Here is a 16,559-nt window from a genome sequence, read left to right as displayed (position 1 = left end):
GCCTCTCTGCCATTGTTTCTGGAATCTTGGTACTTTTCTCTCTTTTTAGAATGTCCTGCAGTATTCTCTGTAGAGTTGGATTGGTGGTTGCGAATTCCCCCAGTTCCTCAAGCACCTTGTTTCTCCATTAATTCCTAGGGATAATTGTGTAGGACACATCAATCTTGGCTGGAGGTTATTGTCTTTCAAGGCTTGGATTATTTCGCCTTTCACTCTTTGAGATTTGATGGTTTGTGATGAGAAGTCTGCTGTAATTCTGATGGGTGTTCCCTTGTAAATGATCTGTTTCTTGTCTCTGACAGCTATTAATATTCTGTTCTTATATTGGATTTCTGGAATATTATATACCTAGGTGTAGTTCTGTTTTGATTGTAGGTGGCTGGAGTTCTGTATGCCTCATACATTTGAGCATCTTTCTCTTTTCCTATGTTTGGGAAGTTTTCATTTATTATTTCTGTGAATAGCCTTTGCAGTTCCTCTGTTTGTACCCCTGCTTCTTCTCTCACATTCTTTATTCTTAAGTTATAGATTCTCTTGTCATCTTCTAGCCTATGTATTGTTACTGCTTGTTTCCTTGTTATTTTTAAGAGGTTTTTCCTTTCATGCTCCCACATTGCAAACCTGTCCTCCAGTTCAGATAATCTATCCTTAGTTTCTTTCAAGCTGTTATGCCAGCTTTCAATAGGGTTTTTAAGTTTCCTGGTAATTTCTTTGAACCTGCTTCATGTATTCTATGTTTTCTCTATTTTCTCCATCAAACAATAATCCCCTTGTTTTTGTTCTTCCATTCTACCACCTGTTTTTTCTTGGGAGGTGCTTAGCATTTCTTTAGCTATTTTACTTATATCTTGCTTCACTTTGTTAAATACTTCACATTTGAACTCATCTATGAGGTCCCAAAGATATTGCTTTATGTCTATTGGTGCCATGCCTGATATTGCATGTTTTCTGTCCTCATTCTCCTTTGCATTTACCTTTCCTGGATCAGTGTTCTCAGGATTGGGGACCGAGGACCCTTTCTTGTTGCCTCCTCTTCTCATATTTTTTGTTCCTTCCATACTGGTGTATATAGAAGGCCCAGTTTCTTTCTTTGTCAGTTTCAGTTTGTCTGAAGTGTGCTGATTAGGTGGTCCCACCCACTGCAGTGTACTAGGAGGTATATACCCATGTAGCCTATGCTGGGCCCGTCCCTCCAGGTCAACCTTCTGAAGGCTTGACTCCTAGGGTGCACCACCAGGCACAGGGACCTAATTTGGGCTAGCCTCTTGTGCCTCAATCTGTGGTGTCCCCCAGGTCAAGCGCTCCCCACCAATCCTGCTTGAGAGGGGAATATGTGACTGAAGTCACTGTATCACCTGTTCTGGCCAGTCTGCCTGGTCCCAGAATGTCCTCTGTTGGAGCCTCCTTGTCTATGGAAAGGTCCCTGGTCCTCTCACTCACTGCAAGTTGATGCAAGAATCCCCACCAGCTCTGCTCTCAATTCGGTTTGCCAATTCCCGCTCTCAGAGCGTTCGCATCTCTATCCCAATGCAGGCGTGGCAGCTGCTGAGTATTCAAGCCACGGGTTCCAGCAGTGGCACCTAGACTTTAGCTGTTCTAATTGTAGCACTGGGATTGCATTTCCAATTGTTTTCTCTCAGCTTAGTTTGTTCCTGGGTCGGCAGGGTATATCTCCCTCTGCTTAGGACTCCTCACATCGCACCATTCCTGGAATCTAAGCTGGCTATCTCAGAAAGTCTCTGTAGCTGCTATTGTCTATCTGTCATCTTCTCTCCACCCTCCTCTGATGACCTTTGGACTTGATCCTCATGCTTCTACTTTCAAGAGAAAGTTGGATGATGGCTCAGATAGAGGAAAAGAAAGCAAAAGAGAAAGAAAAAAGAAAACAAAACTAAAAGAATCCTAGGGGGTGCACAAAATTTCAAAATAAGCTTTTTATATAATAGATTCTTTATTTAAATTGCTCAGAGCATCAGTAATTCTCTTTCACACCTTTACTTCAACCTTAGAGCTATTTTTCAGTTTTTTCTCTGTAATCCAAAAAAGAAAGTCTTTAATACAATTTTGATGTTATGTTTTATATTAGGTAGTCTCTACCATATCAGCAGGCCATTAAATATTTATAGTAAGAAATTATAATCTCATTTAAAACAACACATGTGCTTAAACACTACACTGACAAAATTTTTTCTTTCAAGTTTCATACAGAACAAAATTGAGGTTTCTCTTAGCTGTGGATAATGTTGGCTCCTTATACTTACCATGAAATATTTCTTTTAAGTGTTGTATTTGTAATTAATGGTACAAGCACAGTATGCTTTTAATGAAGTATGAGAATGTTTTCGTAGCTAGTTTATCCTGTTTCTTCCATGCCTCCTCCTAACATATTGCCTTCTACACATAACGTGCATCAGAGTCAACACTCAGTTCTGTCCATTTCTCTGGCTGAAAAGAATAAAATTAACACTGTGATGATCTAGTACCAAGACCATACAGTCACTGAGGGAAGATTACTTTGCATATATGTCAGGATTTCATTTACTATTACCACAAACTACTGTTTCACATATTATTCCTTAAAGTGTTCATAAAGTGGGCATTTCTTATTTTAAATTACTTACTTTACTTTTACCAATCTGCAATGATTATCTTAAACTACACAGTGGACTTGAAAGTTTTTAAAAATCAAAGTGAATTTATAGCATGAATTATAGTAGAATATCAAAGTGTTAATGATTCAACAAGACCACAATCAGGGCACTATCCTAAATCAATGATAACCACATTGAATAATCACTAGATAAAATGAAAAACTGTCTACATCAGATGAATACTATTAATGATAGCATTTGTATTTTTAGTAAAATAGCAAGAATAGCAGTAAAGTACAGTAGCATTCAGGCTATAATATCACCAAGTGAAAATCTATAGACAGATAAGAGATTTAGGAGCTTTAGGGGAACCAGGGGGAACCATGTTAATCTAGATTACAAAAAACCCTTCCAGGGAAAAAAATAAAACAGCAATTAGGTTGACTATAGTACTTTAATGTTTCAAAGAAAACTTATTAAAATACATATTTTTAAAAGTCTTACATTCTTGACATACATCTTTACCTACCTTTCTAAAAATAGTAGGAGTAAACACAATTGTAGAAAATGCACGTCAGTCTTGGAGTGGTACAATACTATGGATTTAAAATCTTGATACACTCCTAGTTTCTGCTGCTTTGAAGTCAAATTATGGCACGGAATTTATGTGAGGTTGGTTCCAAAATGCAATATTGGGTCCTAGGCCATTATTGGTAAATTGTGCTGTTTTGGCACAACTTCTCCAGTCATGATACCATAAATCAAAAGGAAAAATATTTAACCAACCAATTATTTGAGATACCAAGGAAGGCAAGGAAATCAGTTTTGTAAAAACACTTGTCCCTCTTTTTTAAGCTTCTTTATTTACTCCGGATAGTTAACAAAACAGTGCCCAACAAAGTGAGCAGAATTTGCGCTCACTATTACTGCATGGATAGACAGAGCCATGTGCATTTTTGTTTATATACGCCATCTCCGATCACTGCGATATGGTACACAAGAACAGAGACTCAGAGGCACAACAGTAATAAATACATTTAACATAGTCAAGCATTCAAAAGATAAATGCAATCATATAGCAAAAAAAATCCATCTGTAATTTTGACCTTTCCGAGGATGGGAAGAATCTTATGGCGTGTCAGAAATCTCTATAGCAAAGATTCCTGTAACAGAAAAAAAATTATGGAGATTCGTATTTTAACTCAGTTACTTAAGCAGACAGAAAAATATATTCTAGTATTTACTTAAGTAGTATTTTTCCCAGCTTCTTAAAAGAAAAATGCATGTAGTTTTTCATTTAGTTTTCACAAACTGTGACATAATTCTAAGCAACAATAAAGAAGGGTGAACTATTGATGTACTCAACAATTTGGACAGACGTCCTAGGCATTGTTGCCCAATGAAAGAAAGCCATTCCAAAGGATTACATTCAGTGAATAATTCCATTTATTTAGCCACTTCAAAATCACAAAATTATAGAGCTGGAGAAGAAATTATTTTGCCAGTTGATAGGGACGAAGAGAGGACAATTATAAAGAGGTGTCACAGGACAGTGGACTCATCGGTGCTGATGGAACAGTGATCTTGCCTAGCATCTTGACTAGTGGTAGACAGTTCACTGAGTTTCCTCACTCTCTCCAGTTCTCACTCTATGTACTGCTATGTATTCCCAAGAGGTTGGATCCTTAAAAGACTTACTCTTCTAGGGATCGATCTAGGCCTCGGTCAGGAGATCGATGGTGAACACGTTCTGGTGAATGACATTTTGTATTTGGCTTCATTGAGCTTGGATGATAAGCATTGCTTGAATAATTCTGGCGGCGAAGTTCTTGGACAGCCCTCTCCCTGAAACAAAACAGTGATGCTTTTAAGTGTTGTAGATTGGTGTTATTGAAACCGTCATAAAACTGTAGCTCAATACATACTTCAAAATGTAACCATCATGAAATAATTAAAACATTATTATTTATGAAACAACACTTCAGGTTAAATATTATGTAGGTCACAACCTTACCTTTCAAAACGTTCTGTCCCCAGTTGTCGCTTGGTAATGTCTAAGTCAGCTTCCAGTTGTGTTACAACATTCCTGAACTGGGCCACATCCCTACTCTGGATGGCCCTGGATAAATGAAGGTAAGAATGACAGTTGATTAAATCTAAAACATGGCTGTGGCTTACAAGTGTATTAAGCCATGTTCACAGTGATGTCTTAGGTGGATCTAAGTCACACTGTGATTTTTATGGACAGGTTTATTAGTACATCTAAAATATGCTAATTTACCAGCCTCCTTGAAAAGCCTAAATAATCCTTGTCCCCATTCAATTATATAAACATTTTCTATGTCAGCAACCCTGTGTATACATGAAGCATATAGAGATAATATAACATATATCTATATTATCTATTAGCTACAAATAATGTTATGAAAACACTTTGAAGTATTATTACATAATTGTTAACCAGTACTACAGTATCAAGTAACACTGGAATTCAGTAGTACCACCTTGTGTACAGTATATTTTATGTATGTTACTTCAATTAGGTGCTTTTATATACACTTAAAATAAAATTTAACCTACATATTAACACAAGCATAAAACTCTTCAGCTCAACAGAATGTTCCTTAAGGTTAAATATGGGTGAAAACTCCTGTGATAAGGCACAGGATTAGTGAGAAAGATAATGACAGATGCACGCTGCTTGCACAGAACACTCTCTGCTCTTTGCTTGCTTTTAGGATGGAGCACAGACTGCTGAATTCTAAACGTTAAAGATTAAGAACACAAAAGTTTAATCATGGTAGCCTGCTTTAAGTGATAGTCCCAGTCAGTCTAAAACAGAGTGTACCTCTGTGGTAGGAGTTTTGGCACTGTTTCCCAGACAGATTTCCTTCTCCCTGCTAGTGAAAGGGATCCTGCAGAACCAGTTGAAAGTATCACAACAGCCCAGTACCGTAATTGAACAGAATGACTCAGGCACAGCCGCTAGGACCCAAGAGCAGTCTCTGAGAGAAATGCACCCTGCCAGTGCAAGGCCCTGCCGAGGCCATGATTTCTATGCTTCCCCAGAACCCCAGGTTCAGATGCAAGGGCAGAGTAAGGAGCATGAAGAAGTGTTATAGATGGGACAGCTAAGAATAGAGGTTAAGGAATCTCATTGGTTTTTGTAAGAGGTAACCACGTTTAATTAAAAGAAGAATTAATCATCCAGGCCGATTATTTTGACCCAAATCTCCAGCCAGGGTTCTTATAATAAAGCACTAGTGGAGCCAAAGATTCTACAACAAACAAGACCAAAATCAATGGTCTGAGAAAGTGCTTGAAATTTTGTCAACTCAGCTTTTCCTGGTCCCAGTGTACACTCTTAGGAATGAAGGAAATACGCTGGGACAAATAGAAAAACCAGGGATCAATACCAGCTGGCTGCAGAGCACCCGCTTTCTTCCACTCTAGTTTCTAAAGGCAATTATTTAGAGCAGACATCTATTACACCCAAACTGCTGCTTGCAAACAATCAGCAGAGATGGCTCAATTTAAACATCCGATAAGAAAAAAACAAGAGATATACTAAATCTTAAGCAAATCACGGTAATTCTGACCCTCAGGTTAATTAATGGCAAACAATGGGAGCTAAATTCTCCAGAGGGCTGCTCTAAAATTCTACTAAAGTACCAAAAATTAAGAATATGACTTTAAGTTCTTACATTGCTACAAACTCACATTTTATTTTCTGCCAAGCAAAGGTGCTCTTTAAGCAGCTGAATTTCAGATTCTTTTTCTTGAAGTGCTATCTGAGACTGATATTCTTTGTCTCGATTGGCCACCAACAAAGCTTCTAGATTCTGCATGGAGATTCTCTCATTTGTCATCTGACTCCTGAGGAGTTCTATTTCAGAACGAGCAGAATCTAACTCATTCTCCATCTGTACAATAATAGGAACATATCTGGACTTAGTTCCATTCATTCAAGTAACTGACCTTAGCAGGGACTCAAAAGCTTTTGTAGTCTGTTATAAACTGGCAACCACCTCTTAACTTCTTTGAAATTATGTCTCCTTAATAAATGTACATAGCATACATACACACAGTGTCACTTTATCCATCTCTGATAATACCAGAAAACTCCTTACATCAAGTCTCATTAACTCCAAACTGCAATCAATTTCCATTTCCAGTTTTGATTTTTTAATGCATTTATGCAAGTCTGACATGGTGATGTCTGTGACTATTGTTTGAGTCAGGCAAGTTATAAACACCTACCTTCTGGAGCATTACTGTACTCTACAGTTAAGGAACACATGCAGTAAATATACTTTCCTTCTCTTGTCTAAACCTGTGGGAAATCTCCCTTTTGAAAATTGTGAGCTGAGGTTAAAAACTACAGTAAAAATTTTTAATAAAAATTAAAAAATCTATTACAGTTAAAGACAGATGGCCATTAATTCCCCTCAAAATGCTTCCTCCCTCAGTTCGAACACAACACATCCTTCTTGTCACTTTCTGAAGCAGTTCTTGAAGTTCTTTGTGTGTCTTTGCATGGCTGCCTCAATGTGCCGAATCAATTTAAAATGTTTATGGATATTTTTGTCAAAGACATCAAGGTGTGTCCTCATCCACTTCATCTGCTGGATTGGGCAGTGTGCAACTTCCAGCTCTTCCCCAAAGTTAAACTAACCATGAAAAGTAAATAAATGTTTTATATTGATTTAAGGCAGCTACAATAGTATAGCTAAAGACAAGAAAAAGAACTTCCAGAACTGCTTCAGAAAGTCGCAAGAATAATGGGATAAGTGTATTCAAAGTGAAGATTAATGGCAATGTGTCTTTTACTATAATAAATTCAACAAAAATTCTACATTTATCATATTTTTCTAACCCACTTGGCCTAAAATATGTTCTGTGTGAAATTTCCCTTCAAAAGCAGGAACACCAGTCATTATTGTTTTTTTTAAATTCCTTATTTTATATTATACATTATAATAAATTCTATATCCATTAAAGTTATACGTGAAAAGATAAACTTCAAATTTTAGTAAAGATAAATAAATTAAATTATTGGGGTGAGGACAGTTAGGTAGGTAAATGGGGGAGGAAGATAAATATAATACAGAAATAAATTTATCCAGAAAAATAAACACCTTGATAGTTAATACAAACTTTACCAAATTTTGAAAGAAATCTACTGGAAGAAAACTCAGTAAACAGTTAATATCCTTACTAATAAACTCAAACAAATTGATGAGGAATATGAACTAGCTGTATGATCAGAAAGTTTATAATAAGTGAACAGTAATCATACGACAAATATTTATCCTAGCTAGTAGTTAGATATAAACTTAAGTGAGATACTATTTATAGTCTGAAAGTTTTTCTATCTTAACATTCCTGACTTTTTGGGCTGGATATGTATCTGGTGTGTGGGACTGCACTGTGCATTACAGGATGCTTATCGTGTGCCTGGCACGATCTATATAGAGATGGTTTGAGTGCTTCCCTGCTCTGGTCATGATAGTCAAAAACATATCTAGAAAAAGTAAGAACGCATCTCGATATTGCTGTCTGCCTTCAGCTGCACTGAAAAGTGTAACACAGACATTGGTCTAGACTGCTACACTGGCAGATTTCTGGCTTTGAAGAATGTGAAAAGAGGTCATGGTGATCTCACACGCTTCCCCAGCAGCAGTGCAGACAGGAACATCACTGTTCTACCAACTGTTTTCATGGCACATAACTCACAAACGACACAGCTCACTATTCAGAGCATATGACTCAATGATTTTTAAATATATTAACAGAGTTGTGTGGTCATAACCACAATGGGTGTTAGAACTTCATTACCCAAGAATGAAACTCAGCACCTGTTAGCACTCAACCTGCCCTCACCTCCTTGGGCCTGACAATCCTTAATCCACTTCTGCCTCTGTGATTTGCCACATTCTGGGAATTTCAAATGAATGGAATCATGCAGTAGGTATGTGGTCTTTTTTGATAGACTTTCTTCACTTAGAGTAATGCTTTCAAGAGCCATCAATAGTTTAGCTGGTATTAGTAGTTTGTTATTTTTATTGCCTAGCAGTCTATGGCATAGACGTCACAAATAACTATTAATAAATCAAAAGTATTTAAGTTATTACAAACTTGGATAATTATATACACAATACTGTCATGGCACTGGTATACAAGTTTTTGTGTACACATATGCTTTCATCACTCTTGGCTAGCTAGAATTGGAATTTCTGGTCTTTATGATAATTCTTATTTCTAACACTTTGAGAATCTGCCAAAATGTTTTCCAAAATGGTCTCCCTGGGTTACAGTCCCACCATTGGTGTTCTAAACCCTAGTCAATGTTTAATTATCTTTTTGATTGTAGCCACCCTACTGGTGGTGAAATGCTCTAATTTTGATTTGCTTTTCCCTATTAGTGGTGCTGAGTACCTTTCCAAGTGCTGACTGGTCATTTGTGTCTGTTCCCTAGAGGAATGTCTACTCTTTGCTTGTCTTTTTATTTGAGTTGCAAGACTAAGACTTCTTTGTACATTTGAAATACGAATCTTGTCAAGTAAATGATGTGCAAGAGTCTTTTTCCCATTCTGTGCCTTACTGTCACTTTCGTGTTGATATCATTTGCAGCAATAAAGAGGAGGTTAATTGTTTTATGAAGTCAATTTGATTCTTTTTTTTCTTTTATTTTCTTGTATTTTTGATATGAACCTGTGAAGATGCTACTTAATCCATGGTCATAAATATTTACTTTCACATTTTCTTCTTTAGGGTATTATAGTTTTACATACAGATCTTAATTCATTCTATCATTATGTATGGCATGAGGCTGGGACCCAACTTCATTCCTCTCCATGTAGATAGATGTAGAAGACTGATTTGATAGTGTTTGCTATAGATTTTTCATAGATGTTCTTTATGAAGTTGAGAAAGTTTACATCTGTTCTCTAGCTTTGAGTGCCTTTTTCATGCAAGTTTTGAGTGTCTTTTGTCAAATACTTTTTCTGAATCTATTGAAATGAACATTCTCTGTTGTTTTCTCTTGACAGAATTTCTTATCTAATTTTTATTATTTAGTTTATGCTTATTACTTTAGGTTTAATATGCTGCTCCCCCTCCCCCAGTGTCTTACATGGAAGGTTAGATTAGTGATTTGAGATCTATAAAAAAATTCCTAGAACTGTGAATGAGTTTGGAAAGGTCACAAGGTAAAGCTAGATTAAAAATTAGTTTTATTTCTGTACACTGGCAAGGAACACATAAATAGCAAAATTAAAATAATACTTTTTAAAGCAATTTTAAAAACGAAAAGATATTTTGTATTTTGTTGGTATAAATCTAATAAGACATGCACAGAATGTATATGCTGAAAAATACACAAAGGTAATAAAAGGAAATAAGACACACTGTGTTCATGAACTGGAAGCCTCAACAAAGCAAAGACACTAATTCTCCACAAATTGGTATTATATATATATATATATATATATATATACATATATATAAAATAGAACCCTACCAAAATCCTATCACCATTTTATTTCATAAATATAGAAAAATTATACTTGTATGGAAAGGCAAAAAAACCTGGAATAGCTAAAGCAATTTCAGAAAAGAATAAAGTAGATGGATTTAAACAGTTACTATATAATTGCAGTCATCATGATTTGTGTGGCATTGGTGAAAAGACAGACACATATATCAGTGTAGAACAGAAAACCAAAAAATAGGCTCAACACAGATAGGGTCAACTTATTTTTCACAAAATTATAAAATCAATTAAACAGCTTGTACTATTGTTCAATAGCTTTTTCAACAAATTGTACTAGAGCAACTGGACACAAAATCAAACAGAAAAGCTTTGTCTCAAACCTTACACATTTTGCAGAAATTTAATTCAAAATGGATCATGCAATTAAATGTAGGAATTAAAACTATAAAACATTTAGAATAATACTAGGGAAAAATATTTGAGACCTTTCCGTGTAGATTGATGTAGAAGAATTACAAAGAATTATTAGACTTAAAACCAAAAACAGAATCCATAAAAATCATAAGTTAGAATTCTTCTAAACTTAAAATTTTGTTCTGAGAAAGATGCCAGTAAGAATATAAAAATCACTAGCTCTCTATATAGTAAAACAGGATAAGTGCAAACCACATAGCAGATAAAGGTCTAGTATCTAGAATATATAAACACTATAGTGCAGACTAAAAAGAACAACAATTCAATGAGAATGAGAATTCAATGAGATTCAATGAGATTCAATGAGTATCAACCAAAGATACTGATATTTCACCAAAGAAGATATATAGATGGCAAATATCTACAGAGTTTTTATCTCAATAGCTACTAGAAGAAGGCATATTAAAACTGCCACAATATACCACTTATACACATGGTAGAATGATTAAAATAAAAAATACTGACATCAAATATCAGCAAGGATACAGAAATATAGGATTAACTTGTATATTACTGGTAGAAATGCAAAATGGTAGATACTTGGAAAAACAGTCTGGTACTTTCTTTTAAAAAACTAATCATGCAATTAATATATAACCTAAAAATTGCATTTCTGAGCATTTACAAAAAATGAAGACTTATGCATCCATACACACACACACACACACATCTGTAACTACCTGTAATGCCCCCAATTGGAAGCAAGCTAACTGGTTTTCAGTGGGTGAATGGTTCAACAGTGTTATGCTGATAGTATGAAATATGATTCATCAATCAAAAAGAATTAATAATGATATATGCACCAAACTGGAGGACTCTACATAGATTATGTTAAGTGAAAGAAGCCAATTCTAAAAGGTTACTACTGTGTGATTCCATTTATAAATGTTACTGAAATGACAAAATTACAGACATGAAGTACAGATTAATGGTTGAAAGAATTAAAGAGGGATACAGATGATGCTACAAAGGACAACACAGTGGATACTGGGATGAAATGTTCTGCTTCTTGCTTGAATCATAATCAACATCTTGATTGTGATATCAGACCACAGTTTTGCAAGATGTTACCAGGTGAGGAAAACCGAATAAAGAGCAAATAAGACTGCTCCATATTATTTATTAAATTAGATGGAAATCTACCATTATCTCCAGACAAATGGTTAGGAAAAAATTTGAATGCCCACTCTCTGCATAATACAACTGAAAAAACACACACAAAAAGTAATATACCCCTTGCATTTGGGATTACAACTTATTGAAGACAAAGATATATGCATAAATAAATAACTGCCAAGGAGAAACAAATTAATTTTAGAAGCATTTTAATGCACTGTGGGAACAGGAAATAAGCTACAAAATTTAGAGTAAAGGCGTTTAAAGTATTTTTAAATTAAGATAACTCATTATGTATAGTCCTGCTAAGGGCAATGATTTCAAAACATTAAAAAGATACTGGAATATACTGACTTGGTCACAGTATACTATTTTTATAAGCTTTGGCATTATATCCTTGGTACTTCAATTTTATATTATTTCAGTTGTTAGAACAACATGTAGGACTTGGGCAATTTGAAAATATCACGTAAAATGTAATTTTCATAAAAAATTATGAAAATACATACTGTTTCAATTTTTATAGCAAGCATCTACTCATGAGTTACTTTCATCATTAAAAAATTTTCCCTAAAATAAAAAATAACTGCAAGAAGAGTGAAAATTTGGGAATGCATCACTTCATTAAAACATGTGTCTAAAATTAACTAGAGGGTTGGGGGTATAGCTCAGTGGTGCAGCACCTGCCTGACAACCATGAAGTCCTAGTTCGATTCCTGATGTCAAAAAATAAAATTAAGTTACATTAACTAGATACATGATTCTCAAATGCATCATCAAACAGTAGATAACAGAATGAGAATTTCAACAGGGTTTGGTAATAACACTAATGTAACCATGACCAAAATTTGCTGCAGCACTGTACAGCTGCTATGTATGGCTCTCTAGGATCTGGTTTCCACCTCTCCAGACCCAGCCTGCAGCCAATTCCTGCCATGCAGCCACATCGGCCACTTTGAGTTGCTTACTGTTCACTCAAGAATCCACACACACACACACCTGACACCTGAGGCTGAACAGGAATTCCCTCTATGAAACTTTGATAATAAGTATTTAACAATGTACTGTTTCTTCCAAATTATTTGTGTGTCATTACCTAGAGGACCTGGATGTGGGGGCAGAGCTTACATCTTCTGGACATTAAATTCCCAGTGGCAGGCAAAATGTCAGCCTCAAGGCAGGTACAATCAATTGAATTACAGTTTGAGGAACCCAGCCAATTAGTAAACAAAATTAGCTTAAGAAAACACATTCAGGGCCTGGGATTTAGCTCAGCCAGCTCAAGCACTTGTCTGGTAAGTGCAAGGTCATGAGTTTGATCACTACCACAAGAAAGAAAGAAGAAAGAAAGAAGTAAGAAGAAAGAAAGAAAGAAAGAAAGAAAGAAAGAAAGAAAGAAAGAAAGAAAGAAAGAAAGAAAGAAAGAAAGAGGCAGATAGATAAGATAAATAGATAGATTGATTGATTCAGTGCTGGGATTAGGCTCAATGGTGCAGCGCCTGACCTGGCAAACATGAGGTCCTCAGCTTGATTCCTGGTATACAAGAGACAGAGAGACAGACAGAGGACATACCATTCAGGGTGTAATTAAGCTGAATAACCCTCAAACTCATAGCCATTTGCTAACTGCTATGTCAGTGTGCTTTATAATGCTTTAGGCTAAAAGTAAAACAAATTGTATACTCAAAAGCATGTCTGTCCTTGAATATTGGGAATATAAATGTCACAATTAATTGAATTTAAAAAAATAAAATCTAAAAATCAAAGCTAAAGTAGAAAGATACAATTTAATGTAATACTTAATAAAAAATAAAACAACTTTCTTCAAAATTGTAGTATGAGTATTAAGAATAACTGCAATTTTTAAAGAACCCTTTAAAATGAATTATAGCTGGATATAGTGGCACACATGTTTAATTCCAGTACTCTGGAGGCTGAGGCAGGAGGACTGCCATGAATTTAAGGCCAGCCTTGACTACATAGCAAGACCCTGTCTCAAAAAACAAGCAAAAATGTAAAATATATTACATACCATTTCTATTTCTTGATCCTTAGCAACCAGCTGTCGATTCAGAAGTTCTTTGCTTGAGTCAAGTTTAATACAGAGCTCCCTTGTGGAAGACAAATCTGCAAGGGCAGACACTTTTTCAAACTGAACCTTCTGTAGCTCCTCCTCCATCTTTACAAGAGATTTGTGCAAAGTTGAAATCTGGGACTTGTAAGACCTTTCTGCATTTAAGTGCTGCAAGGATAAGATCACTTTTACTACACATGTGGAGGGAAGTGAAGCAAGCCTTCTAACACTAGTACCTTGGACCACAAGAACCATAGATGGGACTGGTGTTCAGCACACTCTGGGAAAGATAAACTCGGTCTGCAAACCTGGTTAGGTAAAATCAGTGAGTAGGGTGGTCACTTGGTCATTTAAAAATATAATTAGATAAAACCCTCTTCCCACTTCAAAGTCTCCAGTGCCAAGGCTAGTTGAGATACACACACTTGGTTTATACTCTTACCTGTATTTGTCAGTCTTAATTACGAGACAAATATTGTTACTAAGCCCCAGTGTGGGTCACGGTTTCACTCACCCACTCCCCAACCCTTGGCTGGCATGCTGATATCAATCACACCACATGAAACGAGGGATGGCAAGTCTGACCCCTAGTTATCCCTCATACTGAGGGGAGACCCCAGGCAAGTCTAAGTTAAGCATACATCCAATAACAGGAAATAAGAGCATGTTTTCAAAACCTGATATGAGATTCAGGTTACATAAATGCGTCCAAATGTTCAAAACAATCCCTTTTCCTTTACTTTCCCTTCAGCAAAATGCCTTACATAAGAGCCCTTGCCACCTACATAGAAGTATTTGCTTTCTATAATGTGAAGATAACAGCACTGAAATGTGGAAATTTGTATGTGCTTTTACCAGAGCTTTTACAAGTATAAAGCACTAAAAAATTTTCCTGGCTGTTATTTGGTCACAGTTCATCCCCACCTTCTTCCCTCCATCCTTCCCTTCCTTCCACACTCATGCTTCTCATTCGCCAACCTGTTAGCCCTACCCTCATTCACTCCCTCAACCCCAATAGTCATGGGATATGTCCTATGTTCTAGTCATTCCGCCTAGGTGGATATTCAATTAGAAGAAAAATTGCCTATGATCTTGTAAAACTTCCAGATCCCTGGCAGAGTCACACATCAGTCAAATAAGGATACATGAATACATATTAAGATAATACCTCTAGAGAGTAAGTAAGTGACAAGGAAACTGATCCAGATTGGCACCAGCCAAGTAATTTAAAAGCTTGACAGGATAAAACCTGATGTTTAAAAAAATACAGTTCTCTATAATATAAAATTTTAAAAGTCTAGAATACAACCAGAGATTTCTGGAGCCTGAAGGTATGAATATGAGATCCATAACTAAGAAAAAAATCAGTCAGTACATAGAAGCAAGTATTGCAGAGATTAGCCAAAAAAGGACATTAAAACAGCTATTATAAACACACTCAGTATATATGTATGTATGTATGTATGTATACGTATGCATGTATTTTTGAGACAAGGTCTCGCTATGCAGTTCAGGCTGGCCTTGAACTCACTGTGTAGCTCATTTGGGCCTCCAATTTGTGGTTATCCTCCTGTCTCAGCTTTCCGAATGCAGGGATTATAGGTATGCACCACAATGCCTAGCCAACACATTCATTACAACCAAGAATTTGAAGAGAAAACAAGAAGAGAAGTGAAATAATCAAATAGAATACTTGGAAATGAAAAATACAGTGTCTTAAATAACAGAATAAATATTTTAAAAGCTACACTTAAACATATATCCAAACTGCAAAAAATCAACACAAAGAGAAAGTCCTGAAAAAAATCTTGAAGGAAGAGAAAAGAAACAAAAATAAGAAGTGCATCAGACTTCTCTTCAGAAATCATGCATTACCACATAGAAGAGAGAAGTATTTAAAGGAAGGAAAACGCCTTCCACCCAGAACTCTGTATCCAAAAATTTCTTTCTAAAGTTACGGAGAAATACTCCCTCAAAGAAAAATTGAGAAAATCTTTTGTTAGTAGAACTATCTTTCAAGAAATGTTCAAAGAAGTTTCTCAGATACATAAAGTATCAAGGCTGGGTGGTGGCGCGTGTCTGTAATCCCAGAATCTGAGAGGCTTAAACAGGAGGGTCTCCGCAAATTTAGGCTAGCTTGGGCCATATGGTGGACTTGAGGCCAGCCTGAGCTTCACAGCGAGACCCTGTCTCAACAAAAAAATCATATATCAGTGAAAGAATAACTGAAGATAAAAATCTTATCTTTTTCTTATTCTTAATTGATATACCAGATAGCAGTTAGTTAAAAATAATATCAACAATATATTGGATTATTTTATCTTATAAATAGATAAAATTAAAGATAGCATGGAAATGAGTGACGAACTTTAAATATATCACTATAAGGTGCCTGCACTATTCATGAAGTAGCATAGTGTTACCTGAAAAGTTATACTAGATATGTTTATATTGCAAATTATAAAGCTACTACAAAAAGTTTTTTAAAACATAATAAATATTCTAAAAGAAAAAATAGAATTGAATCATATAAAATGCTCAATTAAAACCATAAAAGACCACAAAAGAATAAAAGAAACCAAGAACAGATAAATAGAAAAGTTACAAATACACAACTAAAGTACAAATTATCAAGATGGATTGCAAAAAGCCTAAGTATATATTCACTTACAATAAACTCTCATGGTATAAAGATGCTAATACTAACTAAGGGAAAACTGGTGTAGCTATATGAATTTCAGACAAAGCAGACTTCAGAACAAGAAAATTTAACAGAGATAGTGTTATAAAATAATAAAAAAATAAATTT

The 16,559-nt window shown here is 35.5% G+C and overlaps 1 protein-coding gene across 13 annotated transcripts in view; it reads right to left on the bottom strand.

Annotated features, from left to right (window-relative positions):
• Positions 1–3,428: 3,428 nt before the first annotated feature.
• Tsga10 (testis specific 10) overlaps positions 3,429–16,559 on the bottom strand; it is an 87,705-nt gene continuing 74,574 nt past the window's right edge. For 12 of the 13 annotated variants that reach the window (XM_063229890.1, XM_063229888.1, XM_063229884.1 and 9 more), the window contains 5 exons: positions 13,709–13,918; positions 6,312–6,514; positions 4,606–4,710; positions 4,290–4,436; positions 3,429–3,754 (listed from right to left, as the gene is read on the bottom strand). In XM_063229890.1, the coding sequence (XP_063085960.1) occupies positions 3,730–3,754; positions 4,290–4,436; positions 4,606–4,710; positions 6,312–6,514; positions 13,709–13,918 (690 nt within the window). In that variant the 3' untranslated portion in view covers positions 3,429–3,729. Of the gene's footprint in view, positions 3,755–4,289; positions 4,437–4,605; positions 4,711–6,311; positions 6,515–13,708; positions 13,919–16,559 lie in introns of those variants that run through there. The other variant, XR_010040785.1, reaches the window with a different exon arrangement.

Source organism: Cavia porcellus, unplaced genomic scaffold (genome assembly GCF_034190915.1).
Source record: "Cavia porcellus strain 051 isolate PalLab524CR breed Dunkin Hartley unplaced genomic scaffold, mCavPor4.1 scaffold_18, whole genome shotgun sequence".
NCBI classification, from domain to species: Eukaryota; Metazoa; Chordata; class Mammalia; order Rodentia; family Caviidae; genus Cavia; species Cavia porcellus.
This window is presented reverse-complemented; position numbering and strand designations above follow the sequence as displayed.